Source organism: Megalops cyprinoides, chromosome 1 (genome assembly GCF_013368585.1).
Source record: "Megalops cyprinoides isolate fMegCyp1 chromosome 1, fMegCyp1.pri, whole genome shotgun sequence".
Taxonomy (NCBI): Eukaryota; Metazoa; Chordata; class Actinopteri; order Elopiformes; family Megalopidae; genus Megalops; species Megalops cyprinoides.
Genome location: NC_050583.1, coordinates 11,158,972 through 11,183,156, shown reverse-complemented (window position 1 = coordinate 11,183,156; position 24,185 = coordinate 11,158,972). Strand labels below are relative to the sequence as shown.

At 48.1% G+C, this 24,185-nt stretch overlaps 3 protein-coding genes across 8 annotated transcripts in view; 1 reads left to right on the top strand and 2 right to left on the bottom strand.

The window, feature by feature from the left end:
* LOC118783534 (Na(+)/H(+) exchange regulatory cofactor NHE-RF2) overlaps positions 1 to 6,622 on the bottom strand; it is a 40,234-nt gene extending 33,612 nt beyond the window's left edge. The window contains exons 1-2 of the mRNA XM_036537455.1: positions 5,603 to 6,622; positions 3,254 to 3,517 (exon numbers count right to left, since the gene is read on the bottom strand). Coding sequence (XP_036393348.1) covers positions 3,254 to 3,517; positions 5,603 to 5,809 — 471 coding nt within the window. The 5' untranslated portion in view covers positions 5,810 to 6,622. The remainder of the gene's footprint in view (positions 1 to 3,253; positions 3,518 to 5,602) is intronic.
* A 2,523-nt stretch (positions 6,623 to 9,145) lies between these two features.
* Positions 9,146 to 12,802, bottom strand: nthl1 (nth-like DNA glycosylase 1). The gene is made up of 6 exons (XM_036537443.1): positions 12,342 to 12,802; positions 11,538 to 11,800; positions 10,662 to 10,832; positions 10,148 to 10,307; positions 9,700 to 9,805; positions 9,146 to 9,531 (listed from the first exon to the last, which is right to left on the bottom strand). Exons 1-6 carry the CDS (start codon positions 12,604 to 12,606, stop codon positions 9,180 to 9,182), a joined length of 1,317 nt encoding a protein of 438 aa, XP_036393336.1. The 5' UTR covers positions 12,607 to 12,802; the 3' UTR covers positions 9,146 to 9,179.
* A 151-nt stretch (positions 12,803 to 12,953) lies between these two features.
* The window catches only part of tsc2 (TSC complex subunit 2), a 39,213-nt gene continuing 27,981 nt past the window's right edge, over positions 12,954 to 24,185 (top strand). For 5 of the 6 annotated variants that reach the window (XM_036537432.1, XM_036537423.1, XM_036537415.1 and 2 more), the window contains exons 1-19: positions 12,960 to 13,003; positions 13,897 to 14,060; positions 14,641 to 14,727; positions 15,271 to 15,378; positions 15,931 to 16,078; positions 16,694 to 16,811; positions 16,932 to 16,980; positions 17,250 to 17,375; positions 17,465 to 17,538; positions 18,024 to 18,150; positions 18,419 to 18,562; positions 18,955 to 19,092; positions 19,804 to 19,907; positions 20,682 to 20,763; positions 21,271 to 21,426; positions 22,388 to 22,507; positions 22,855 to 22,977; positions 23,160 to 23,266; positions 23,629 to 23,782. In XM_036537432.1, the coding sequence (XP_036393325.1) occupies positions 13,902 to 14,060; positions 14,641 to 14,727; positions 15,271 to 15,378; positions 15,931 to 16,078; positions 16,694 to 16,811; positions 16,932 to 16,980; positions 17,250 to 17,375; positions 17,465 to 17,538; positions 18,024 to 18,150; positions 18,419 to 18,562; positions 18,955 to 19,092; positions 19,804 to 19,907; positions 20,682 to 20,763; positions 21,271 to 21,426; positions 22,388 to 22,507; positions 22,855 to 22,977; positions 23,160 to 23,266; positions 23,629 to 23,782 (2,124 nt within the window). In that variant the 5' untranslated portion in view covers positions 12,960 to 13,003; positions 13,897 to 13,901. Of the gene's footprint in view, positions 13,004 to 13,829; positions 14,061 to 14,640; positions 14,728 to 15,270; positions 15,379 to 15,930; positions 16,079 to 16,693; positions 16,812 to 16,931; positions 16,981 to 17,249; positions 17,376 to 17,464; positions 17,539 to 18,023; positions 18,151 to 18,418; positions 18,563 to 18,954; positions 19,093 to 19,803; positions 19,908 to 20,681; positions 20,764 to 21,270; positions 21,427 to 22,387; positions 22,508 to 22,854; positions 22,978 to 23,159; positions 23,267 to 23,628; positions 23,783 to 24,185 lie in introns of all 6 variants that reach the window. The other variant, XM_036537397.1, reaches the window with a different exon arrangement.

The following is a 24,185-nucleotide window of genomic DNA, read 5'->3' as shown; positions in this document are numbered from 1 at the left end:
CTCCCAGAGAGGAAGAGATGGAATTCAAGGTAACCCTAGGAGTCTGGCTGCCCTGGCAACACTCAGGGGCTCATATTTTTTGAAAAGTGGTCTGTTTTTGGTCGAGAGCCTTGGGTTTATCTGCTCTTCGAACTGCACTGAGTTTTATCGGGCGGGGGATCTGAACATACGGGAAGAGTCCCTTTTATTTGTGTTCATATCAGCTGATCTGAGTACAAAAGGTGTGTCTCGCTTGCATCCGAAAGAGGACGCAAGACGAAGCAACAGACATTTAAACCCGAGACAAGGATCTCAGCTTGGTCTCTGATAGGTGGCCTGATGCCGCAGGCTCCTCTCATTGGATCAGTCACCAAGAGCTCCCACTGCAGGCCACGACAGTAAGGCAGAACCTGTCCCTGAGGGGTTTTGGTGCACTTGGCCGCCCCTTGGCGTCGTGTTGATGTGCTGCTTCTGTGAACGCCTCCCCCCCATCCTGGGCCCCTGCAGCCACCCCCCTCCCACCCATCTCTCACCGCACCATTTCCTGCTGCACTGACTCCTTCTCTCACTCTCTCTAGACAGTTACTCTCACATTCTTTTAAAATTCCCCCTCAGCCATGGTGATTCCATGCTGATTCATAAGACAGTGTAGACCTGGACTTCTGAAGGCTGGCAGGCTCTCTGGAGTCAGCCACGGGACAGTGTACCCCTGGACATGAGACAGTGTAGCTCTGGCCATTAGACAGTGTGGAAAGCTCTGTAGAGTGACCGCTCAGCAAAAGGCTGGGCACCCGGGGGTCAGCTTCTCCTAATGATTTAAAGCACATTTTAAACAAATCCGCAAATACAAACACAGCACGCTCCAATCATGCACCCCAAGGCATACAGTTTCACTTCACAGGCGGCATTCACCCCACCCACGCTAACCTGTTTCCTGTAGGCAGATCAGAGAGAGGCAGAAGTTGAGCTGCGGGGGACACAGTGAGCGGCTCACCACCGGGCCCCACTGGGCTCTGGCGACTATGAGGGACATTGTGCGGCGGGTGTCTGCCGCACACCGTCCAACTTTACAGCACATCACGAGTCTTGTGAATCCAAAGGATGACATCAGTGCTGCTCCTGTTATTGTACTGGTCATTGTTTGGGCCTGAAAATGGATTGCCAGCCTCCCCTCAGATTATCTACGTGCTAACGTGCATGCATGGGTGTTGCTGTGTGTTGCATCTGGGTGCTTGTGCAGGCTCTGTGGAGAATGGTCTGTGCTACATACGTATCTGCACACGTGCACACGCACACACACATTAGCACATGCAAGCACGCACAGACACAGCTGCGTGTCCGCAGCCCCGCCTCTCTCTGTTCTCCCGCCCCTTTGTTTTTCCTCAACACAACACAAAACCATCCCGCTGTTTCTTTCTTTCACTTCCAGCTGACAATCTTTGTTGTTTTCTGTCCGCTTCAGTTCAGATCGGGACCGCGACTCACTCCGAAGTGATGCTTTGTCTTTAAATCCCCTCTTTTAGCGGACCTTCCTCTCGCTCTCTTTTTGGACCACTCGACCTCTCACAGTTCTCCCTCTCCTGGGCTGGTTTCGCCTCTCTGGTCCTCAGCTTTTTGGTTCTCCGCCCCCTTTCTAACGGAACAGCGATTGGGGTTCTGCGCGAGGGAGGCCTAGAACATCGCCTGTGCTTAACTGGCCATCCTGGTCTCCGGGCAGCTGGAAATCTCTCTGCACAGCACCCAAAGTCCCTTCCACCAATCAGGGCTTCACAAAGACACACACACACACACATACACACACATACGTGCACACATGCACATACTCACACATGCATATACACACACACTTACACACCCGCAACCACACACACAGCTCAACTCGAGACTGATTGCTGCTGTCATTTTTATGCAGAAATAGTTCTGAATTACACGCACACATTGCAGTCACTGGAGTAACTGAAAACACATGTTTTGCCAAATGCATGAAACAGAGGCTTAAACTTGTCCGAAGGATGGCAGCTATGTAAAAACAAGCCTCGCATTTGATCTTCATGGAGATGGGGTTTTTCCTGTCTCGCAGTCAAAACTAAAAAAAAAAAAATGACACTGAGGAAACAAATCTTCACTTTTTCATCTTAATTCATTGTGTCGTATGCACAGTTTGGCCATGTAACACCAGGAGACAGCAAACAAATGTCTTACTTCACACATAATGACTTCAAGATTATTGTACTGTACAGTAAGAAATGCCCAGTTTACTGAATAGGATGCAATGGAACAGCTGGAGATCAGCCCTTTAAACATGACAGCCAATCAGACTATAGAGTTCACAAGGGTGGGGGGGGGGGGGGGGGGTAGTTTGGAATCCTGTTTAACACTGCTCCACCCCCCCCCCCCCCCCAACTCCACACAACACACCCCAAGGTCTGGTTTTCATCCAAACTCAGCTGTTGTTTCTTGTTGAGCTGAACATGCTATGAAACGCCCGTTGCTCTGTGATAGCTTACCCCTGACAGCGATCTCCTATTAAAGTCTACGTTAAGTCAGAAGCGCTTTGCTGTAACGTTGGGTGGCTTTGTGCCAGAAATAAATATAGAAATCGGAAACTTCAGTCTGTTTCTTAAAAACAGAACAAAAAGCCTTCTCTTCTTCACAGAATGGTCCATAGGCCTGCTGAAATTCCTGTACTACATTGGCCTGCCAATGAGATAAAACTGGCATGTCCTTTAAGACATTTTTGTCATAGCTTCCAGCTAACGGCTTGTATGCTGCAGAGTGGCTCTGACAGGTCTACGAGAACAAATTAAGTCAGGCCCCCGTTATAGGCGATGGAGTTTTTGACACCACCTCTTTTCACAAAACGCCAATCATTCCCACAGAGTTTGTGTGACATTTACCATAGCCGGAGACAGAGTAAAACGCATGTTTTTGGAAAATATGGAACCAAAGAACGTAAAAGTGGCTTGTGTTTCTCGTTGAAACAATACATCAAAAGGTGATGTGAAAGAGCATGTTTAGACCCAAGGAAATGTGGTAACCACCAGCACTAGAAAACAGAACAGGAACATCATCAATCACATCAAGTGATGAACTTCGCATTGAAACCTCTTTACCTTTTTGCTGCGTGTCATGCCCTTTAAAGACTCTATGGAGAGCACCGTTGCTTGCCGTTGTCAAAGTTAAAATGCAACATATTTCCAGGTTTTCAACCTCCTCATGCCCAGACCTGCAGCTGTAGTACGTAGCGTGTCCGGAGTCTAAACATGGCACCTACCTTCCTGCCGTTCTGTGAGGGTGATCTCTTATTGGCATTGGGCTCCTCGCTGGTCAGCGTGATTGGCTGCTTGGATACAGAGCCATTCTCCTTCCTGCTGGGAGTGACAGGGGTGGTGACAGGCGACTTGCTCGCCTTGGTGGTGGCGGCGGCGGCCATCTCCTCTGTGCAGATGAGCCGCAGGCTCTTCAGGTACGTGTCCGTTTCGGGATCCACCACCAGCAGGCGTGTCTCACGCTCCACCGTTTTGATCCGCTGGACCACCTGACCGAGGGGGGATGGGGTGGGGGGAGTGGGGGGGGGACAGACACATGAAGTGGGCACATGAGTACATTCAATAAAGTCTCTTTATACGATAACTGTGACACTCGGTGCAGGAAAGAAACGGGATTCGGCATGCTCACGCTGAACTACTGGAGCAAGAGGGTAACTAACCACTAACCAGACTGACTGTGTTCTGGGTGGTAAAGCTTAAAACTCTGTGGCAATATGTACTCTGCTAGATGGGATGACATTCTACTGATCTTTGAGGTGAAGGGACAGAGCTCTGTCATAGAGAAAAAGAGAACGTACAGAAGAGAAAAACAAGCTAGGCCCTGTGGCGGAAAGAAGAGGTAGGACTCGGTTGGAGGGGACAGAGGCCATTCTATCTGGTAGAGGAAAGAGCCTGAACTCAGTGGTAAGGGGATGGGATTCTGAAGCAGACAGACAACACCAGAGAACATTTGACTGATATAGGGAGACTGCACTGTGTCCCTTCCTGGTCCAGCTAAACTTTTTTTTCCCTCATGTTCAGACTATTAAACACTATTCAACACTATTCAACACTTTGTAAGGGCAGAAATTCCAATATACAGCATAATGTTCGGACACTTGTTGCAGATAAATTCAAAGACCCAGGCTGTCAGACTGAATTCAGAAGTAGAAAGACCAAACTCTGCTGGACAGAAGAGGCAGAAGTCCCTGTGGTAGAAATCTATGTATCTGTGGTAGAAAGACTGAAGTCAGTGATAACATTTAGTTGCAAAGTTTTAATTTGGTCTGTGCTTTATGCTAGACCTTCAACAAAAGAGACTGTATTTGGGTATCATTACTGCTGGGTCAGTTAACTGGTATTTCCTCTAGACAGGGTGAACGACTGGAAACACAAGGTTTGAAGGCACAAGAAGTTAAATATTCTCCTGAAAGCTTGGGACTCTCTTTCACAGAGGATGCCAGCACTTTGACTCAAATGGCCCAAATTAAGATTTCAGTTTTGTTTAATAATTTGTAATTTTTTAATAATTCATAACACTCAAATTCCAAACCTCTTTCATACCTCATTCAACCTGCATAGAAGGACGTAAAACATTTTTTTACTCATCTCCATTGAATTTGCTCCTACACACTTGAGTTAACACGTTGAAAATGTTTGTGCCTGTATACTATAGAGGAACCCAAAGAGAGGGAAAACAATTCAGTAATGCAGCCACAAGTGCGTTGTGGAATTAAGGTGCACAGAGCCAGTGGAGATGTCATTTTAGCTGTTTAGCAGGGAATGTTTGTTTAGCAGGGAAAAACATTAAACGGGCCTCCCACTCCCCTCCTGTCACTGTTAGACCGCGTGCCAACATTGTTTCAACACCATCACAGCAGCCGAAACAAAGGCTAATGTTGAAGATGTGATTTTTCAACAGCGCATCGGTTTCAAGCACTGCATAAGCAGCATAATCTTTAGGGAAATGAAAGGTAAATGACTACAGTTCAGAAACTTTAATCCAACCTTCTTTCAAAGACATCGACAACTTTTAGTGTTCTGACAATATGCTCAGCAGCTATGGCACCTTTATTCTGATCATAACGCTACGACTACATCAAAATCCGTGTCTGAAATCTCGTTTTGATATAATGTTGTAATTATTCTTATACGTACTGCTCGATACACGAACGTAGACCACAACAGACCCATCTTTTCTGAACACAGAAAAAGAGAAAACTTCATTTCACCAGACACCAAATAAACGATGCGCAGTTCCAGGTGTAAAACGTTTCCACATTGTTCTGGAATATCATCAAGGTGCATAATACTATACGATGACAGACACTGGCATTAAAATGTGAAATGCGAAGCCCTTGGAGGATTAAGTTGACCACAACATTCTGTCAGATAGCGCTTCTTAGAAAGCGCACGGCGCAACTCTGCAAAAATGTTCTCACAATGATTCGGAGTACACGTCTAAGTAAAGATTATAAAAAGGTTTCCTGCGACCACCCCTCTACACAAGCAGCAAACCACAAACGACAATAGCCTACATGGAGTCTAAGGGCGCCTAAGGGATATGACCGCTTTTGTTGCGCGGTTGTACTCACTTGGTGGTGTGTCTCTTTTTCCACATTCTCGCCGTTCACCTCCACGACTCGGTCGCCTGCGCGTAGACCAGCGGCTTCGGCGGGCGATGCGGGTTCCACTTTGCGTATAAATTGTCCACTCTTGCCTTTCTCTCCGTGTAAGTGAAACCCGTAACCGCTCTCTCCTTTTGCCATTATACAAAGCCGCGGTTTCAATTCTTTGGCCATTTTCGTCCCTCCCTTTAATTTGCGAATGTGTTATTCAAAACAAAATTTAATAATTCTGATCCAAAATGCAGACGATAAGTTTATTTTCCTACGAAACTTCCAGCCACTTTCTCTGTGAAAAGCACATCTTCAAAACTGTTGTGAGTTTATACGCCAAAACACGGCACTTGAAAAAAAACAAGCAAAAACGTTTAGAAACAAGAGGAGCGATCAATACACGCGCATCCAGAAATTTGAAGGTTGTCAGTCAATTTCGAAAGAGTTGCGATCCAAGAGACTGCCTTTCCCAGGCTGGGGTATCAAAACCAGCCAATCGATGCATAAAAACATCGGGTCGCCACGCTTTGCGTCCGAGTCACCAGACGGATTTGGTCGTCGGTACTTCAGAAGTGCCTTGTTTGAGTTACTACGGGCTTTGCGGAGTCGCAGCCTGAACATTCAGCTTTTCCGCCCGTGCGTATGAGTAGGTGTTTTCCGTGAGGGGATCCCGACACCACACTCGGAACGAAGACAGCAACAGGCTCTACCTCCTCTCCCGTGCTCCGACCATTTCAACCGGTCAGTAAATTGAGGTTTAGTTGCAACACCAGTAGGCTACGTTTCGAGATCGCTAGTGCGGCAACAGCACCGCCTTCGAAATAAAAAATCCCTCGAAACTGGGTGATTTCTCCATCTCAGCGCACTCAGCGTTCAGCTACTGTCTGGGCGCTGTGTCTCTCACGGAGACCATTTTTTCTCTCCTGCTGGGACAGTTTACGACGAAGTGTTGACCGTGGGCTCCAGAGACCAATCAAGGAAACGCTTCAACGTCTCAGTCTGTTAGCATACATCTGTAATACATACTGTTCCTGTTCTGGTCCGATACTAGGGCAACACCAGACAGGTGTCAGTGACATGATTGGTCCATGATTACAACCTCACGGGCTATCTCCCCCTCGGTTTTCTTCCACCAACATCAGTTTAAGCGATATATGCACTAGTTTACTCGTGTTTTCATCCCCAAGAACAATAACATGTATTATTTTTACTTAGCCTACCTGCGATGTACACACGCACACTTAAACGGTGGGGAATTCAGGCCAGTGATAGACAAGTCAAGACGATGCCTGAGACCAAGAATACGAACAGGACGACAACGTGTGAGACAGTGGTGTTATTAAATGGATATAAACCTGATATGAAGGAGAAAACAGAAAAGAGAAAAGAAAAAACCAGTCGAGATGGCGTGACAGTCGATACATTAGCTTCCCTCGGGTGGATAATATTTGTTGTATGGGGGTTCAGTCATTGGCGATTTTAGACTCTTTTTAGGGGTACTCAAGAACACCTAAATTTCATCTCAACACCCCTAAAAAAACTCATGTTACTTACTAGTAATTCATCAAAAGTATTATTGTTGTAAATTAAAATATCATGTATAGAAAAATATTAATGTATCAATTGTTATCCAGTGAAATGAGTGATATAGCAGGGGGGTGAACACTTTCACAAAGCACTGTATGCATGTCACATTTTCATTAGGGGGCTGAGCCCCCCTAAAGGTCCTAGAATCGCCCCTGGGTTCAGTTATGAAGATGTCCTCAGCCGTGTGCTACTGTTGCCTTTGACAACGGCACGAGCACTACGCATCACCTGCAAGAAATGACAGCAGATGGCTGACGCAGCGTTTAAAAAACTTGCAGAACTGGTTCTGCGGCCAAGGGGACACAGCGGGTTGGCGGGGGATGCCACCGACAGGTCACCGAAACAATACGACGTCTTGCGGGATGACAGCATAGCCTGGTTTGGATTAAGAGAGTGCGCTATAATGATAATTGGTAACTCTACTTCAGTTCTCAGATGGATGGACAGGCGCAGCGACGATTTGCTTGTCGCGGCTGTATTTTATGGCTTTGACAGCACATTTTATTAACCATTGCAAACAACACGACTGAACCACTGTACAGGCCTATGCTAATTATTTTCAGTTAACACACTTAATGGGTTTTCAAGGAGGGGATGAGTGCATCTATCTTTTTGACCACCATCGCCGTTTACCGCATGTGCACGTGATTGTACCGCCACCACGTGGATAAGAACTGGAAATACAGCCATGCTAATACGCTAGCCCAGCGTTTTCCAAACATCTCCTGGAGGACCCCTTGTCCTGCATGTTTTAGATCTCTCCCTGCTCCAACGCAGTTGATTCAAATGATCAACTCGTTATGAAGTCCTGAAACTGCTTAATAACAAATTGATCATTCAAATCAGCTGTGTTGGAGCAGGGAGAGATCTAAAACATACAGGACAAGGGGTCCCCCAGGAGAAGTCTGGGAAGCACTGTGCTAGCCTGTCAGTATAATTCATTCAATTTAAGCTAATCACTTTTTGGCACAAAAGAAAACACAGGAATTACACAAAGGATTTTGTTTTGTTAAGTTCTGTGAAGTTGTCACAATCAATACAATGAATAAGCCAAAATGGGTTACAGTTTTCCTTTTCGTCTTTATTCAGTACAGAAATACTTGGTAATCAAATGCTAAACATATCTAGAACTCTAATGTAGACATATAAAATATTGTACAGCAGTAGTGCTTTTGTAATTTAACAGTACACATTGAGATTATTTGACCAGGTCATCAACTCTTCATCAACATGTGATTAGGTTAGCAACTCAAGAGATGGGTGTGACAGAGTTGGCCCCTGGCAGCTTGGACTGTCAGTAGCCCTGCTGCACAGGCGTATGGGTAGGGAATCAGGAGGCCAGCCTTCCTGAAGCTGAAACCAGCCCCAGGTGAGGATGACTCCACCATCAACCAACAAAGAGAGAAACAATTAACAATCAGCTAACAGTAGCATATAAAATGGTGTGCCTGTATACACAGGGTGGTCAGAAAGTTGCAGCTCTTTCAAAATGAAATGTAAGTGTGAATATTTATTCCAGTTTTAGATGTTACCCAAGATGTTGACTATCCAGGAGGGATGTCTTACGGTAAAATTCCCCAAAATTCCAGATTTAACTCCCTTAAATGTTTCTGCATGGAGGTACTTTCAGTCGCAAGTTTGAACAACAAAGGTTCAAAACATTACAGACTTGCGCAAACATGCCATGCCAGTACTAACAACATCACCCCTGATATTCTGCATAATGTTTTCAGGGACAAAGGCATGCCAAAGGAAATTATGTTTTGACATGGAAAGTACCCATGTGGAACTTAACTGAAAACAAACACAGGAGCGAAAAGAGTCTGTCAAGTTCATTGATGGACATGTAAAAGGAACATCCTTCTTCTGTGGTGAAGTAAAGACTGTCACTTTATGACCACCCTGTACACCTGTGTGTATAGTGCTAGGAAAGGCAATGAGCCGCTATGTGTGACCTGCTCTGGGATCAGGAGCCACCGGGGTCTGCTCTTCCACGCCCTGCTGCTGCAGCTGCCCTGGAGGAAGCGGCAGCTCTGGCTCTGGTCCTCCTTGCTGGTGCAGTGGGGCTTGAGGGCAGCGGCTCCTCTTTGATGTCACGCGGAGGTGCAGGAGGGCTGTGAGGGTCTGCTTTGACCCTGCTTGGCCCGGGGGATCTGGGAGATTTGGGGGAGATGACACCAGCCCTTTTCCCTGGGGAGACGCGGTGGGCGGAGGGGCAGCAGTGCTGGTTGAGGCAGAGGGAGCACAGGGGACCCACAGGCAGGCACACTTGCTGGCCGAAGCCCACCAGAAGCCAGTTGATCTCACTCCACAGCTCCCTGAGGAAGGATAACAAAGCACCACAACAGTGGGGTTACAGGGAGGCTGTGCTGTCCCCTCATTTCTCTGCTGTATGTTCCTGGCAGAATGCTTTCAGACAGCACAAGTGGTGACAGAGGTCTAGCGTGACATCATTTTTTCGTCAGTCATTCTCTTTGTGACATCACCTTGGCAGCCAGCCCTCCAAAGCCTGACGGGTATCCTCTGGGGTCTTGGTTTCAGTTCTCGTCCAGCCCAATCTGTTGGAGATGCGGTGTACATGCGTGTCCACCCCTGCACCCCACACACACACACACACACACACACACACACACACACACACAAAGTCAAGACAGGAATGGAGAGAGCAGACCCATCCAGTGGTATCTGCTTACTAGCTGTTAGAAACAAAGGGCATCCTCCTGATCTACCATAAACCTCTGAACCTCTCTTTTCAGAAAGAACCCTCACACGCTTTCAAGCATTTGAACTGATTTCAGCGTACTGTACTTTCTGGGATTTACTGGTCTTCAGCTAAGCTCTGAATTAAAATATTTAAATATCCATAATATATGTAAACACACATGGAAAGGGGAGGCAAATGAATAAGGGTGGCACACGAGAGGAGTGCCTTACCAATTCCAGACACCTGCTTCCAGGCGATGCTCATGGCCAGGTGTGCCATCTTTGGCCCCACCCCCGGGAGGCGGACGAGTCCGGCCACACTGTCTGGGATGTCGCCCCCGTACTCCTGCTGTAGGACTGCTGTGGTCTGCTTGATGTACTTCACCTTTGTCTGGAATGGGTCACAGCTGGGGTCAGAGGTCGTCTCAGTGCCCAACACTTGTGCTGCTGGTTCAGCTTGTAGACAGTGAAACACATGCTCTGTGTCTGTCCTCTCCTTGCCTGAGCTGATGCCACGGAATAACAGACTGAAGGCCTTATAAAAGCCTGTACGTCTGTAAAGGTGACTTCAATGAAAGGCAGTATTTCACACTGACAAACATTTAAACACCACAATTTAATAAAAAGCAGTCGGTCAGAAACACTGAGTGCTGTATGTATGTTTTGGGGTCAGTGCGCCTCTGTGCCTGTCAGTCTGACTGTTTCTCTGTGCACATATTACTCTGTAAACACGTGTGTTTATTACCCTCCAGAAGCCCACAGGGTAGATCAGTTTCCCCAGCGTTTCGTCGTCAGTATTCAGGATTCCCTCCACCGTCAGACCGTGCTCTCGCAGTTTCTGCATGGCGGCCGCAGTCACCTGGTCCTTGGTCTGACTGGAGAGCATGAGGGAGATCAGCACCTGGTAGCGTACCACCTGAAGAGAGGGAGAGAGAGATGAAGAGAGAGTTTTCAAACAGACTCTTCCAGCATCTCTAGACAAAAAGGCCTAGATTAAATCTAGATGCTATGCCCTGTGGCCTTACCTTTGATCATGAAAAATATGAAGGTGCTGTTTTTCTGTACTAAAAGAATTTGTACCAAACAAATTGGAATGAGACCAAATCTGGACCAAAGTCCAACTTGGGAGATTTGAAGAGCCAGCAATCTCTCCAGGAACACCAAGAACTAAGCTCCACTGGCAGAGAGCAGACAGGCAGTCTTGACATGACGATTATTACGAAGGTCTCAATTATGAACCTGCAACTGGTACCACTATGTCTGCAACTGTCACGCTGCAGATTTATTTCAGAGCAGGTTTTTCCGTTTCAGTTTGAGGAATAAACTTAAAGGAGCTCAAGCTAAAGGACTGAGAGGTCCAACAAAAGGTTCAGAGCAAAACAGCTCTGTATGGTTCCTGTGGGAAATATTCTGTGTGAACAGAGTAAGGTCTTGGTTTCTTTCCAAAAAGGAAACAAACCAAATGTCATGTGTGTTTATACAGAGCTCTGTGACAAAACACAGTATGTAGAAGATTATATTTCATGCCTCAATTTCCCCACATCATTTCACCTCCCAGAGACCAGCGTGTGCCGTAGCCCCTCTGTACTTCACCATCCAACAGCCAATCTGCCTCACCAACCTCAGGGGGGGCGTTGGGATCGAAGCACTTCGCTGCCCCCATGTGGTCGACGGGGGCGTCCCTGCCCCTCCTCATCTCCCGGATGTGGTCCAGCTGCCTCCTCCAGTCCGGAGGCTCCCAGCGCTCCTTCTTCACCTCCGTCTCCTCGTACTCCGCCTTGACGTGCCCTCTCCGGCGTCGCGCTGGGGGGCTTCTCTGCTCCGCGCCATTGGTCTCCGGCTGCACAGCTGGGGACGCGCGCTGACACACCGTCTTAGGTGAGACTGAACAACGCTAAAAATGCTTAGCTAACGTGACGGGATCGGTACGAAGAAACTCAAAAAAAAGGGCAACAGCCCTCAAAGTCCGCAATCCGCAATCACAACAGATCTGCAACTTTTCAATAACAACAGTGGTTAAAGTCACCACAACTAGCTAGCTGATTCACTTAGGCAGTTAACAGCTCGGATGAAGTTTAAACCAGTCATTTCCAGCCCTTAGCTGCAATTGTAAACACTAGCAAAGTAATGAAATCATGAAATCAAATCCTTGTTGGCAGCTTATTCATTATGCTTCAGTAGTGACGTTATCATCCGTCTTAAAGTTTGGAGGACTGTATTCGGTAATTCTAAGCAGCCTAATTCAGTCTGCCAAATCGCAGACATTTAATTAAAAACATCGCGATAAATTATTTGCGTTCAAAAATAGGTAACGTTATATGATAATAACGGAAGTCTGTGTCAGCTTGTAAGTTAAGTTGGCTACGGTTAAAATAGAGAACTGTCAACTCCTGCAGTCGTATATACGTTTTACGTGCAGGCTTACCTTTAGGATGAGCCGGAGGAGAGCTCTGTCTGTTCTTTTCAACTTGAGAAATGCTTAAATCCTCACTCTCCTCTTTCACGCGCACTACAGGTTCTGTTGAATCCCGTTCCTGTGACATCTTCGTTTTCAAAGCAGGCAGATTCATACTTCTTGTACTGACCGATTTATTCCTGGTCATGATCATAGTTTCAGTGGTACCATTCTGTTTAAAATACGGAGAGATCATTTTCAGAATGTGAAATGTACGGGCTTTCGCGGAACTCATGCGTTGACCACCGACCGGCCCGGTCGGCTGCACTGGCAAATGACCTCGCTCGACAACCAGCTAAGTATTTAACCAGTAACAAATGAACAATTATCTAAATGTAACATTTTATCCGAGAAAAGGCAGCATCGAAACTCGAATATGAGTGCAAACTCTTGGCATTGATCTGTGCACCTCCATTTTTTTTCGAGCACCAACACTGAGTCCAAACAACGTGTCCGGCTAATGCACAGCGGTTGCGCTGCACGTTTTCGGCACTACATTTCCCAGTATTACCACCGCTGACAAACAGTCAGGTGATGTGTTTTTGTAGGAAGTGCACGCTAGTTTGTCAAATATGACTTCCTGCTGGAGAGAGGGGGGCCGAGCTATAACAGTTTGGCAGGGGAAAATATAGGTAAAAACTAATAAATGCACAAACCGCTCTCGTAAAATACTGTATTCTGAGGCGTTGCTAGCTAGACATTTAACTGTACCTGTATGACTCTGTCTAAAAAAAATCAGTGACAACGGGAGATCCTGTTGGTGAAGTTGGGGAATTGATTTACTCGCTATCTAGCTAGCGAACTAGCCCGCTAGCTAGCCATATATTTATTTATTTAGGCTTGTTTATGTCGCTGTCTGTGTCAGGCTTTCTGCAGATGTTTGTGTGCACAGCGAAGAACCAGGCAAGGGACGCGAGATGCACGGCTACACGCTCTGTGGGATTTTGAACGGAATGTCGTAGTTGGCGACATTTTCCAGTCCGCTTTTTCATTGCACTCGCGGAATCCGCTTGGTGTTTATGTCGTGGGATTTTAGTGGTTTGCTGTCATTGTTACTGCACTGGCCGAGCGTACTTCAGACAAACCTCGTCCCTTGAAGGGTTTCGTATGATTTATTGTTGTTTCACTTAAATGACATAAGGATACGCAGTTTAATTGGAAGCTGTCTCCTGCGCACGTGATTGCTTCCCAAGGCGTCTAGGTGCAGTCGAGGAGCGGTCCGTCGGACCACAGGTGCAGCAGTGATAAGGGTAGGCTAGAAACTGGGACGTCTGCACTACTTGCGGTCCCTGGCTTAAAGGAAAGACGGATGTTGTTGTTGAAGTGGTAATACCTCAGCAGTGCTCGGAGAGAGAGATGACACTTTGTGAGTTGAAACCAGGATCGGTTAAATTAGTCATACAGATGGGGATGGTGGAGGAAGAGGCTTTCTGGTGTCCCTCTGTTCTTGTGTCCTAGGCCCCAGCTCGTTTATGACGCTCCAGCTGACCGAAGGCCTCTCGCTCCTCTCTCCTGTGTTGAGCAGAGCGCATGAGCTGTCCTCCCGCCTCCGCCATGAACAAGCAGCAGAGCAAAGAGTCTCTGAAGGACAAGGTGAAGGGGATCTTCGGACTGGGGCCCTCGCGGCCGCCGAGCAAGCAGACGGAGAGCAAGCCCTCGGAGTTCATCATCACCCTCGACATTCTCAAGGTAACTGCCCGGCCTGCTTCCTGTCCCGTCCGGCCACTTCCTGTGACCCTGTGGTTTGGCTGGCTGCCTGCTCTATGGATGCTGTCAGCTCCTGGATGAGTGGTGGATGTATGGCCACTGGCAGTCTGCAGTGACTGTATATAGAGCTGTCAGCCTGTCTTTTTCACTCAAGTGGAGCTTTTTGGCATGTGAGCTGTACCTTGAGTTTCCTGCAAGAACCTTACCCCATTGGCGACATCTGCGAGTAGTTCCATTTGCCTGGAGAGAGGTTGGGTGTAAGTGGTGCTTTTTGCTTCAGTCTGGTAGGAGAAAAGTGTATGAATAAATGGATGCATAAGAATAAATGGGGCGGCAGTGTAGCATAGTGGTTAAGGAACAGGACTCGTGACCAAAAGGTCGCTGGTGTGATTCCCCGCTGCGGCGCTGCTGTTGTACCCTTGGGCAAGGTACTTAACCCCTCAGTAAATATCCAGCAGTATAAATGGATAACATTGTATCTGATGTAAGTCGCTCTGGGTAAGATCGTCTGCTAAATGCCAGTAATGTAATGTAATGCACTTGAAAGACTTCTTTTTTACAGGAGCTCAGTCCGGAGTGCGGGCTGCATAACAGAATCCGGGTCATAAATCATGTGTGTGAGCTCGCCAAGTCCAAGAAATTTGAGGAGGTGAGTCAGCCTTATCTGCTGTCTGTGGGTCCTTTCATGTCGGGGTCGGGGTGGCAGTGTAGCATAGCGGTAAGATGCAGTGCTTGTAACTGAGAGGTTGCTGGTTCAATTCTCCACTGGGGCACTGCTGCTGTACCCTTGGGCAAGGTACTTAACCCAGAATTGCCTCAGGAAATATCCAGCTGAATAAATGGATAGCATGTAAAAAACTGTAACCTGTGTAATTCGCTCTGGATAAGAGCGTCTGCTAAATGACAGTAATATAATGTAATGTGACCAAGTGAGCGCAGAAGGACACTGCTAATGAAAACACTGCGAGTGTGATTAGCGCCCGTAGCGGGAACGCTCATACACTGTATCCGCTTTGTGGGGCATAGTCAAACTGAAGTGCACTTTGAGCCGGTGTGCTTGTGAGAGAACTGTGCGTGCGTGGCTGGCCCCGGGCGGTTAGTGACAGCGGAGAGTGTCGCGCGGGCCTGAGTCGGGGGTTGCGGATGGCGTGATTAACGCGTGCGCGCGCGGCGTTTTTTCCCCCCGCTGCAGCACGCGGTGGAGGTGCTGTGGAAGGCGGTGGAGGACATGCTGCAGCCCGAGCAGCCTGAGGCGCGGCACGCCGTGCTGCAGCTTCTGAGGGCCATCATCCAGGGACAGGTAAGCTCTACAGGAGGAGGCGCGGAGGGTCAGCGGTCGCACCCGGGGGGGGGGCGGGCGGAGAGCACGTGCTGGGTTTCAAGCCCTGAATCCCATCAGTCCTTCCTCACGCTGTCATGCAGAGCTTGGACTTTCACTAGATTTCTGTGATCAGCTTTGCGGACTAACTACACGTGGATAACTACTCTTAGCATTGTGATGCACTTATTTGGAAGTCGCTCTGGGTAAGAGCAAATGACGTAATGTAATGTAATGTACACGCACACTAAAGGACTCAGATGCAGGCGAACCAGGAGAGTAGAGGACTGGTTCACACTGACATTCAGACAGAACACGGGGAACCAAGTTTTGTTCCACTGCAGCAATTTTTTTATCCGTTTCTGGATTGTGGCTTCATTAGTGGCGATATTAACTTGAGCTGTGCCACCTGTCACTGGTCTACAAGGAAGCGGTACTTGGTACATACAGCCACCAGTCTTAAGCGTGCCACGTTTTTTTTTTTTTACTCACCTTTCTCCATGTTTTTGTCCTTATCTCTCGGGGGTATCGCAGGGGGAGAGGCTGGGGCCATTGCGGGCCTACTTTTTCAAGATCATTCGGGATTACCACCCTTCCAATGAGGACCTGCCGGACAGGCTTGAGGTGTTCAAGGCACTAACAGAGAACGGGAAGGATATCACATACCTGGAGGAGGACATAGGTGAGGCTTACTTCAACCTAATCACATCAGATGGCATAGTAGGCCTTGTCCCAGGAAAGAACACATTCCTATACCAGTCAAAAGTTTGGACACAACTTTTGTTTTTTATTTTTACTGTTTTCCACATTTTAGAACAATAGTGAAGCCATAAATACTATGAAATAACACAAATGGAATTATGCAATTACCAAAAAAAAAAACCTGTCAAACAAATCAAAATTAATGTTTTAGATTCTTCAAAGTAGCCAAAAAATAATGTTTAAAAAGATTTTTTTTGGAATTCTTACATAGGCATCAACTTCACTATTTGAGAAAGGAATTTCAAGCATTAAAGCACAAGTCTTTAGATCAAATTTTCTTTTAATGCATGTTTCCCATTATCTTAATCAGGTGTGTCCAAGCGTTTGACTGGTATTGTACACCTTTCAGCTGAGTGCTTAAGTGAGCAGTCATTTCAGTACCAATTTTTATCTTTTAATGGAACGTCAACGACTCAACATTGCCTGCTTTGGGTCTTGTGTAAGGCAGTAAGATGTGATGGAATGCCTACGTTGGGCTTAGAATGAAGTGTTCTATCGTAGCGACTCTCTCACCCACCTCTCTGACCCCCCCCAGCCCGCTTCGTGGTCCTCTGGATGGACGTGGGTCTGACTGCGGACTTCCTCCACGTGCTGGTCAACCTGGTCAAGTTCAACAGCTGTTACTTGGACCAGAACGTCTCACATATGGTCCAGTAAGACCCCATCCCCCTGCACTCATATTCTTGTACCGCTCTATTAGTGTCTGTTAATACTGGCTTAAGTACTGCACCATGGTTGCAAATGCCCAGTTTTCTGCTGTTTTTGCTTCACAGGAAAATATGCTTGCTGTGCAATCGGACCACTTCCTCCACAGACATTGAGGTAAAGTTTTCGTGAAGCAAAAAAGGCAACAGGTAGTGAATTGATGGGGTCTTTGAGCTAATCTAAAGCATCGTGTTTCAGTCCCACGTTTTCGCTGTTGACCTGACCCTGTATGAACTGATATCGATAGCTACTAAGTTTAGTCAGTGCTGCCAACTTTTGTTTTCGTAGGCAGCATTTACTCTTGCGCACCCCATCAGTCTGCACTTGTTAATCCGCTTGTGCCTGCGTCTCTCTCAGGTATTGACCTTGTTATTGTTTCCCCACAGGTGGCCCTGCAGGTGCTGGATGCAGTAGTGTGCTATAACTGCTTGCCCTCTGACTCCCTGCCCATATTTATCAGCACTCTGTGTCGCACCGTAAACGTTAAGGAGTTCTGCGAGTCCTGCTGGAAGGTGAGGGTGCGGGCCCCGCGCGGTATGACATCTCTGTCCGGACCCTGGCTTAAGCGCTTTAGTGACTAAAGCCCATCCTTTCTCCGCAGCTCATGCGCAAAGTGCTGGGGACTCACCTAGGACACAGTGCCATCTACACCATGTGCCGCATCATGGAGGAGAGGTACAGTAGGAGATCCCTGTTGGCGGCACGGGGGGTGGTGGATTGATGTCTTTTGTGGGGTGACGTGTTTAAGCGCAGTAGGGGTTCTACCACTGACAGGCCTGTCTCCAGCCAGTGCACTAACTAGTTCTTTATTGTGTTCACGTAGTGTGTCCAATTGTTTCTTACCATCCTCTTACGCAGTATGTTAACATTAAATGTCATATAAAAATCAAGCAATGGCAGTATTTGATAAAAATTTTGACCGCCGATAATTACAAACCCGGTACTGTTAGTTGTTTCAGCCTGGGTTGGATAATTTTCATGGCTCAGTATTTGACAGTGTATGTTCAGATGCAGTTTTGAATGAAAATGAGTGAAATGTATGTGAGTATAGTTATATTATGTTACAATACAGTAATGTAATACAATACAGTACATTACTGTAATGATAGATGTGACGGGCGGGGTGTGAGGCGTGTGACCCGTTGTCTCCCCTGTTTCAGGGCGTACACGGAGGACGCTGCCTTATTGCGGGGTGCCGTGTTCTTCGTGGGAATGGCGCTGTGGGGGGCGCACAGGCTGTCTGCTCTCAAAAACACCCCCACGCTGGTGCTGCCCTCCTTCTACAAGGTGCGGCTGGGCCAGGGGTCAGGGGTCAGGGGTCAGAGGTCAGGGCTGACTTGTCTATGGTGCTGAACAAGAACTCAGCCTTGTACTTGCGTCTCTTGGATAGAGTCTCCAGGGCAACAGGGCGAAGCAGTCCTGCAGCCTGCATGCTGTGCGTTTCCCAGACCTTTGACCTCTCCCCTGCCACCTTATCAGTTGCACGTAGTCTAAGGCCGTAGTGTAAGGGTAGACCCGTGCTGTTGGACTTACTCCTAGCCCTCTGTTCCACCAGGCCATGACCTGCGGCAACGAGGTGGTGTCGTACGAGATCGTGCTGTCCGTCACCAGGCTGATTAAGAAGTACGGGAAGGAGCTGCAGGTGGTGACCTGGGACACCCTGCTCAACATCATCGAGAAGCTGCTGCAGCACATCCAGGTGAGCACGCATGGAACTGCACAGGTGAACCTGGAGTTTGCAGGGCGCGGATACAGGTGAGCCAGGGTGATGGAGGACACAGATACAGGTGAGCCAGGAGGTTAAAGGGCACAGCTACAGGTACTTTAGGAGGGTAGAGACACAGACGCAGGTAAGTTATGAGGGTAGAGGAGAGATGAGGCAGTGAGGTAGAGGATAGAGGATAGGATGGTATGAAGAAATGAAGAAGGCCTGCTTATGTTTGGGGGGATAGGAGGGAGTAAGGCAAGAGACCCTTAGATGTTTTGGGAGACGTGTGGACGCTGTGAATTGTCAGGCGTTAGCGTGGTTGAGCGGAGACGGCGGTAACTGCCAGTACGCGCTCACTCCGCTGCCTCTGTCCATCCCGCCAGACCACGGGCAGCCACGAGCTGAAGACCATCGTCCACGAGCTGCTGACCACCGTGGAGGAGCTGTACGAGCAGAACGGCTACCACGGCTCCTCCGAGAGGTTCTTCTGCCTCATCGAGAAGTGCTCAGACAAACGCCCGGTGAGCCCCGCCCCTCTGTCTCTCCCGTCTCCGCCTCCACCTTCAGTACACAGTCCAAAGTTTGGACACACCTGATTAAGATAACAGCAAACGTGCTCGAAGACATTTTGATACTTTTGACACTTTTTTGGTCACTGGATGATTCCAGTTTGTGTTATTTCTTAGTTTTGATGTCTTTACTGTTATTCCAAAATGTGGAAAATAGTAAAAATAAAGAAAAACCCTTCCATGAGTAGGTGTGTCCAAACTTTTGACTGGTCACTCTGGGTCTGCTTTCCAGGACGGGTCTGGCATGGATGGGTGGCCCTCTCTCTCACAGAAGGCTATCCCTCCAGCCACCTCGTGTCCCTGGGTTTATTCGGTGAACTGGTGGATGTACTCGTTCAAAGGCTTTTGTTTATTTCTGCTTCAATGACTGAAATCCGTTCCACTGTTTTCAAGATTTCCATTTTCTCTCAACAGCCTTTTCCTTCAAGGAACTATTTTCCAGTGTATGACTTCGTTTTTTTTGACCAATTTCCTCTAGAAAAAGAAGTAAAAAGAAAGTAAAAATACATCGTAGCTAATTCACTTTAATTGAATGAAAAACCGCTTAGCTATCAGGCATACGAATTGAGCCTTAGGTTAGATCAGCCCTCAGGACAATGGAGGTGTCCAGATTGAGCACACTGTTCCTGAAGGACGTTCATCTTTTTCATGGTGTGTCGACAGGAGTCGTCTGTGCTGACTCTGATCTCCTACCGAGCTCACTCCATCCAGCCAGCCAAAGACGGCTGGATCCAGAACCTGCACAGGCTCATGGAGAAGTTCTTCAGGTAAAACATGCGCCTTAAAGCTTAAAACTTTAAACCTTTTCTAGAAATAGGAAGACAAATAAAAATGTACAACATGCACACAGCACAATGGGGGGAAAAAGTAGTGAAAGTAGTTAAAACAACTACTGGTGAAATTAGATAACAAAACGAGTTAATTAACAAATTGGTATAAAAACATAAAAGGAGCCATCAACCAGCATGTAAGTATAGAAGCAATGATGTGTTCATTTAAAATCAGTTTGGTTCTTACTGTAACCCAGGCTTAAAAGTACTCTTAAATGTAGCCACCCAGATATACAGTACCAGTCAAAAGTTTGGACACACCAACTCATAGTAAAAATAAAGAAAATCCCTTCTATTTTCCACATTTTAGAATAATAATAAAGATATCAACTATTATATTATATTATATATTAACTATATAAACTATGAAATAACACAAATAGAATTATACAGTGAACAGAAAGTGTTAAATCAAAATTATATTTTAGATTCTTCAAAGTAGCCAAAAATATTTCTTAAAATATTTTTTAGAAAGAAATTCATACATAGGCTTCAGCTTTACCATTTGTATTTTTCTAAGAAACAAATTTCCTGCCTTTAAGCATAAGTCTTTAGATTAAAATTCCTATTTTCTTCCCATTATCTTAATCAGACTTTTGACTGGTACTGTAAAATAATGAAAGGAGGGGTGTTTGCTGGGTGGTGATGTATATTGGAGCAGATGGGTAAGCATAGAGTGATCACCGGCCATCCCACCCTGTCTCCGTTTAGGAACGAGAGCCGCAGCGCCATCCGGATCAAAGTGCTGGACGTCCTGTCCTTCGTCCTCAGCACCAACCGCCAGCTCTATGAGGTCAGTATGTGTTCTCCGTGGCTCTGTCTGACAGGTCAGGCATTCCTGCCTCGGCTCTCACAATCCTGGTGGTTTTTTTCCCCGATGTGTTTATTTTTTGGGGGGTTCCGTTCAGTGATATATTGCCCATTGCACTCTCTGACTCAGATGAGTAAGCTCTGCCAGGATCTGTGGGAGGTACGAATTATCCTTCCGACACCATATCACTCACATTTGAAACGAAGACGAGGGCATTGTGTTTGATAAGGAAGTAGCGGGGTTGAATCCCTATTGGCCACTGCTGGTGTGGATCCCTCCCACTCTCCGCCCCCCCCTTAACCACAGCTGCTGTGATGAGATGGCGGGATGCTTTAAATAACAGTGAGCAGTAGAGCACCTCAGCTCTGTGTGTATCTGATTCTTTCTTTCCTTTCATCTGTCTGTGTCTCTGGCTGCGTGTCTGTCTGCGTGCCTGTTTATCTGCATCTGTCCGACTGTCTTTCCGTCCGTCCGTCTGTCTGTGTGCAGGAGGAGCTCATCGAGGTGGTGGTGATCCCGCACCTCAGCCAGATTGCGGAGGACCGGGACCTCCATGTGCGCAAGCTGGCCACGCAGCTGCTGGTGGACCTGGCGGAGGGGTGCAACACCCACCACTTCAACAGCCTGCTGGACATCATCGAGAAGGTCAGTGAGGAGCGGCCTCTCAGCCCGGGGGTCAGAGTGCAATACCCTATCCCCTCCACTGCCCTTACATCCATAAGGATCAGAGCACATATTCACTCTGTCTCCTCAACCCCTTCACATCCATAAGGGTTGGGGCATCGACTCACCCTATATTCTCCACCCCCTCAGTCATAAGGATCAGAGCATATACTTATCCTATGTCTTAGAGTCTCTTCACATCTATAAGGGTCAGACCACATATTCACCCTATCTCCTCCACCCTTTCACATCCATGAGGGTCAGACCACATTTTCACATTATCTCCTCCACCCTTTCACATCCATGAGGGTCAGACCACGTTTTCACATTATCTCCTCCACCTCTTCACATCCATAAGGGTCAGACCACATTTTCACCCTATCTCCTCCACCCTTTCACATCCATGAGGGTCAGACCACATTTTCACCCTATCTCCTCCACCCTTTCACATCCATAAGGGTCAGACCACATATTCACCCTATCTCCTCTACCCTTTCACATCCATAAGGGTCAGACCACATTTTCACCCTATCTCCTCCACCCTTTCACATCCATAAGGGTCAGACCACATTTTCACCCTATCTCCTCCACCCTTTCACATCCATGAGGGTCAGACCACATTTTCACCCTATCTCCTCCACCCCTTCACATCCATAAGGATGTGAGCACATATTCACCCTGTCTCCCAGACCTCAAGTGCTGTTTACATCCGTCTGCTTTCTCAAGTGATCAGCCTTTGAGCCAGTGACATTTGTATTTTTTCATCAATGGTAGTAATGTCCGTTTATTTTGAAGGGCATTGAGGAATTGTGTTCTTGTGAAGGTTTGTGTCAGGGTTTTGAGCCTCTGCGCGTGTGTATGTGTGTGTATGCACGTGTGTGTGCGCGCGCACGTACTTGTATGTGTAATGCATGCGTATAACGGGTTGTGCCCTGTTGCTCAGGTGGCGAGCCGCTCTCTGGCCTGTGTGGGGCCAGCCGAGGCCGCAGAGAGGGAGCTGTCTGTTGAGTCCCCCATGGAGGACGTGAAGACGGCCATCTTGGGCCTGCTTGAGATCCTGCAGGTGGGCCTCTCTGTCATCACGGTGACCTGTTGTATGCACTGAGCACGCTCTTGCAGTCTGCACTGTTTGTGCTTACTTCTCGGGGATGTGCTATTCTGGAGGCTTTGTAGTATTCAGAAAGGTTGCCTTTCTGTGAACAACTGATTTAACCCCAGAGTAACGAAAATGTTGAAGTAAAAATTTCACTTTAATGCATTCTGTTTGGTACTAGATAGCTTGATCTGAAGCTTGTTGGTCTAGTGTGGTCAGCTGATCTTAGAAAAATACAGCCAGATTCTTCTGCGTTTAACCATTGTTTTAAAAAAGAAGAACCGTTCCGTTTCTAATTTCTGTCCCCCCCCCCGCAGAGCAAGCTGTACAGCCTGCCCGCCAGCCACGCTTGCCGAGTGTACGAGCTGCTGATCGGCCACCTCCAGCTCCACTACAAGAACAAGTACTGCTCTGCCATCGCCAGCAGCATCCGCCTGCAGGTGAGCGGCACGGGGGCTGGCGGGCGCGGAGACCCGCCCCTGGGCCGGGGGCCTGGTCGCGCGGGTCTTTGGCGTTGGTGGTGAAGCACGGGGAAGGGCCACAGGCTACCTCTTCGAGTCTTGCGGCTGTGCTTCTGTTGCGGCTGTGCTTCTGTTGACATCATCACGCGCTGCCTTCGCAGGTTTTCGACTTCCTGCTGCTGATGCGGGCCGACTCGCTGCATCGCCTGGGGGTCCCCAACAAGGACGGGGTGCTGCGCTTCAGCTCCTACTGCCACTGTGACATGGGGTGAGCCGCCCCCCCCCCTCCCACAGGCCCTGGCGGAGAGCCTGGGCACACCATCACTTAGCAACTTAAAAAGCAAAGGGACAGATGAGCATATGATAAGTCCTTGTAAACCACAGCCCTTATAGGGAATGTCACATCGTAACAAGTGTCAGTTCAGCACACAGTGCTATTGCAAACAGTGAAGCCTGAATACAGAGTGCTACAGTAAAAGCATCTCAACAGCAAGTGCAGTGATACTCTCCATTAATAGCAGAGACTGCTTTTAGGGTGTCTCTTAACTGAATATTCGTCAGTTTGTCATTTAATCTCCTGCTGCTCTGCTCAGTACCATCCCATGAAGCTTTTTGTTCCTGCCCCTCCAGGGAGCCTGAGAAGAGGGCGAGCGAGAAGAAGCCTGCGGGCACAGTGTCGCCCCCTGCTGGCAGCCCCGTCCCCGCCACCCAGCCCTCGTCCATCCGCACGGCCTGCCTCCCCTACTCCCTGGCCTTCTCCGTGCTGCTGCAGTGCCTGAAGCTGGTCAGTATCAGCGCCCCCCCCCCCCGCCCCCCTCTCAGAGGGTCTCCCCCTCCCTGGGGGGGGGGAGGAAACAATGGGCACAGTTAGCGCAGGGCTGGTTAATTTGGGACGGCATCCCCGGGTTGCGCGGTATGTCCGCCGCGCTGTGAATGCGCGCATTGTCCGGGGTGAGGGGGTAGTCGCTTGGAGCCTCGTGGGAAAAACATGTTTTCTCCCCCGGGGGCTGAAGAAAGACGCAGCTGTGCTGTGCGCTCAGGGGCGCCGCTGGCCCACAGCGTCCCCTTGTCCGCAGCGAAACGGATAGCATTGAGGTTAAACAACATGAGCTGTGGAGGCGCTGTGGGATGGAGCAGGCCGATAGCCTTGTTTTAGACGTGACCCGGTCCGTTAGCCTCGGGCAGCC

What these genes read in the sequence shown, in the direction of transcription:
- nthl1 (XM_036537443.1), bottom strand. Translation starts at nt 12,606, where the DNA reads ATGAGTTCCGCGAAAGCCCGTACATTTCACATTCTGAAAATGATCTCT. An exon ending in TCCTCCGGCTCATCCTAAAG is followed by an intron (nt 11,801 to 12,341) that starts GTAAGCCTGCAC and finishes AGCGTTGTTCAG; the next exon opens with TCTCACCTAAGACGGTGTGT. An exon ending in ATCCCAACGCCCCCCCTGAG is followed by an intron (nt 10,833 to 11,537) that starts GTTGGTGAGGCA and finishes CCCTCTCTTCAG; the next exon opens with GTGGTACGCTACCAGGTGCT.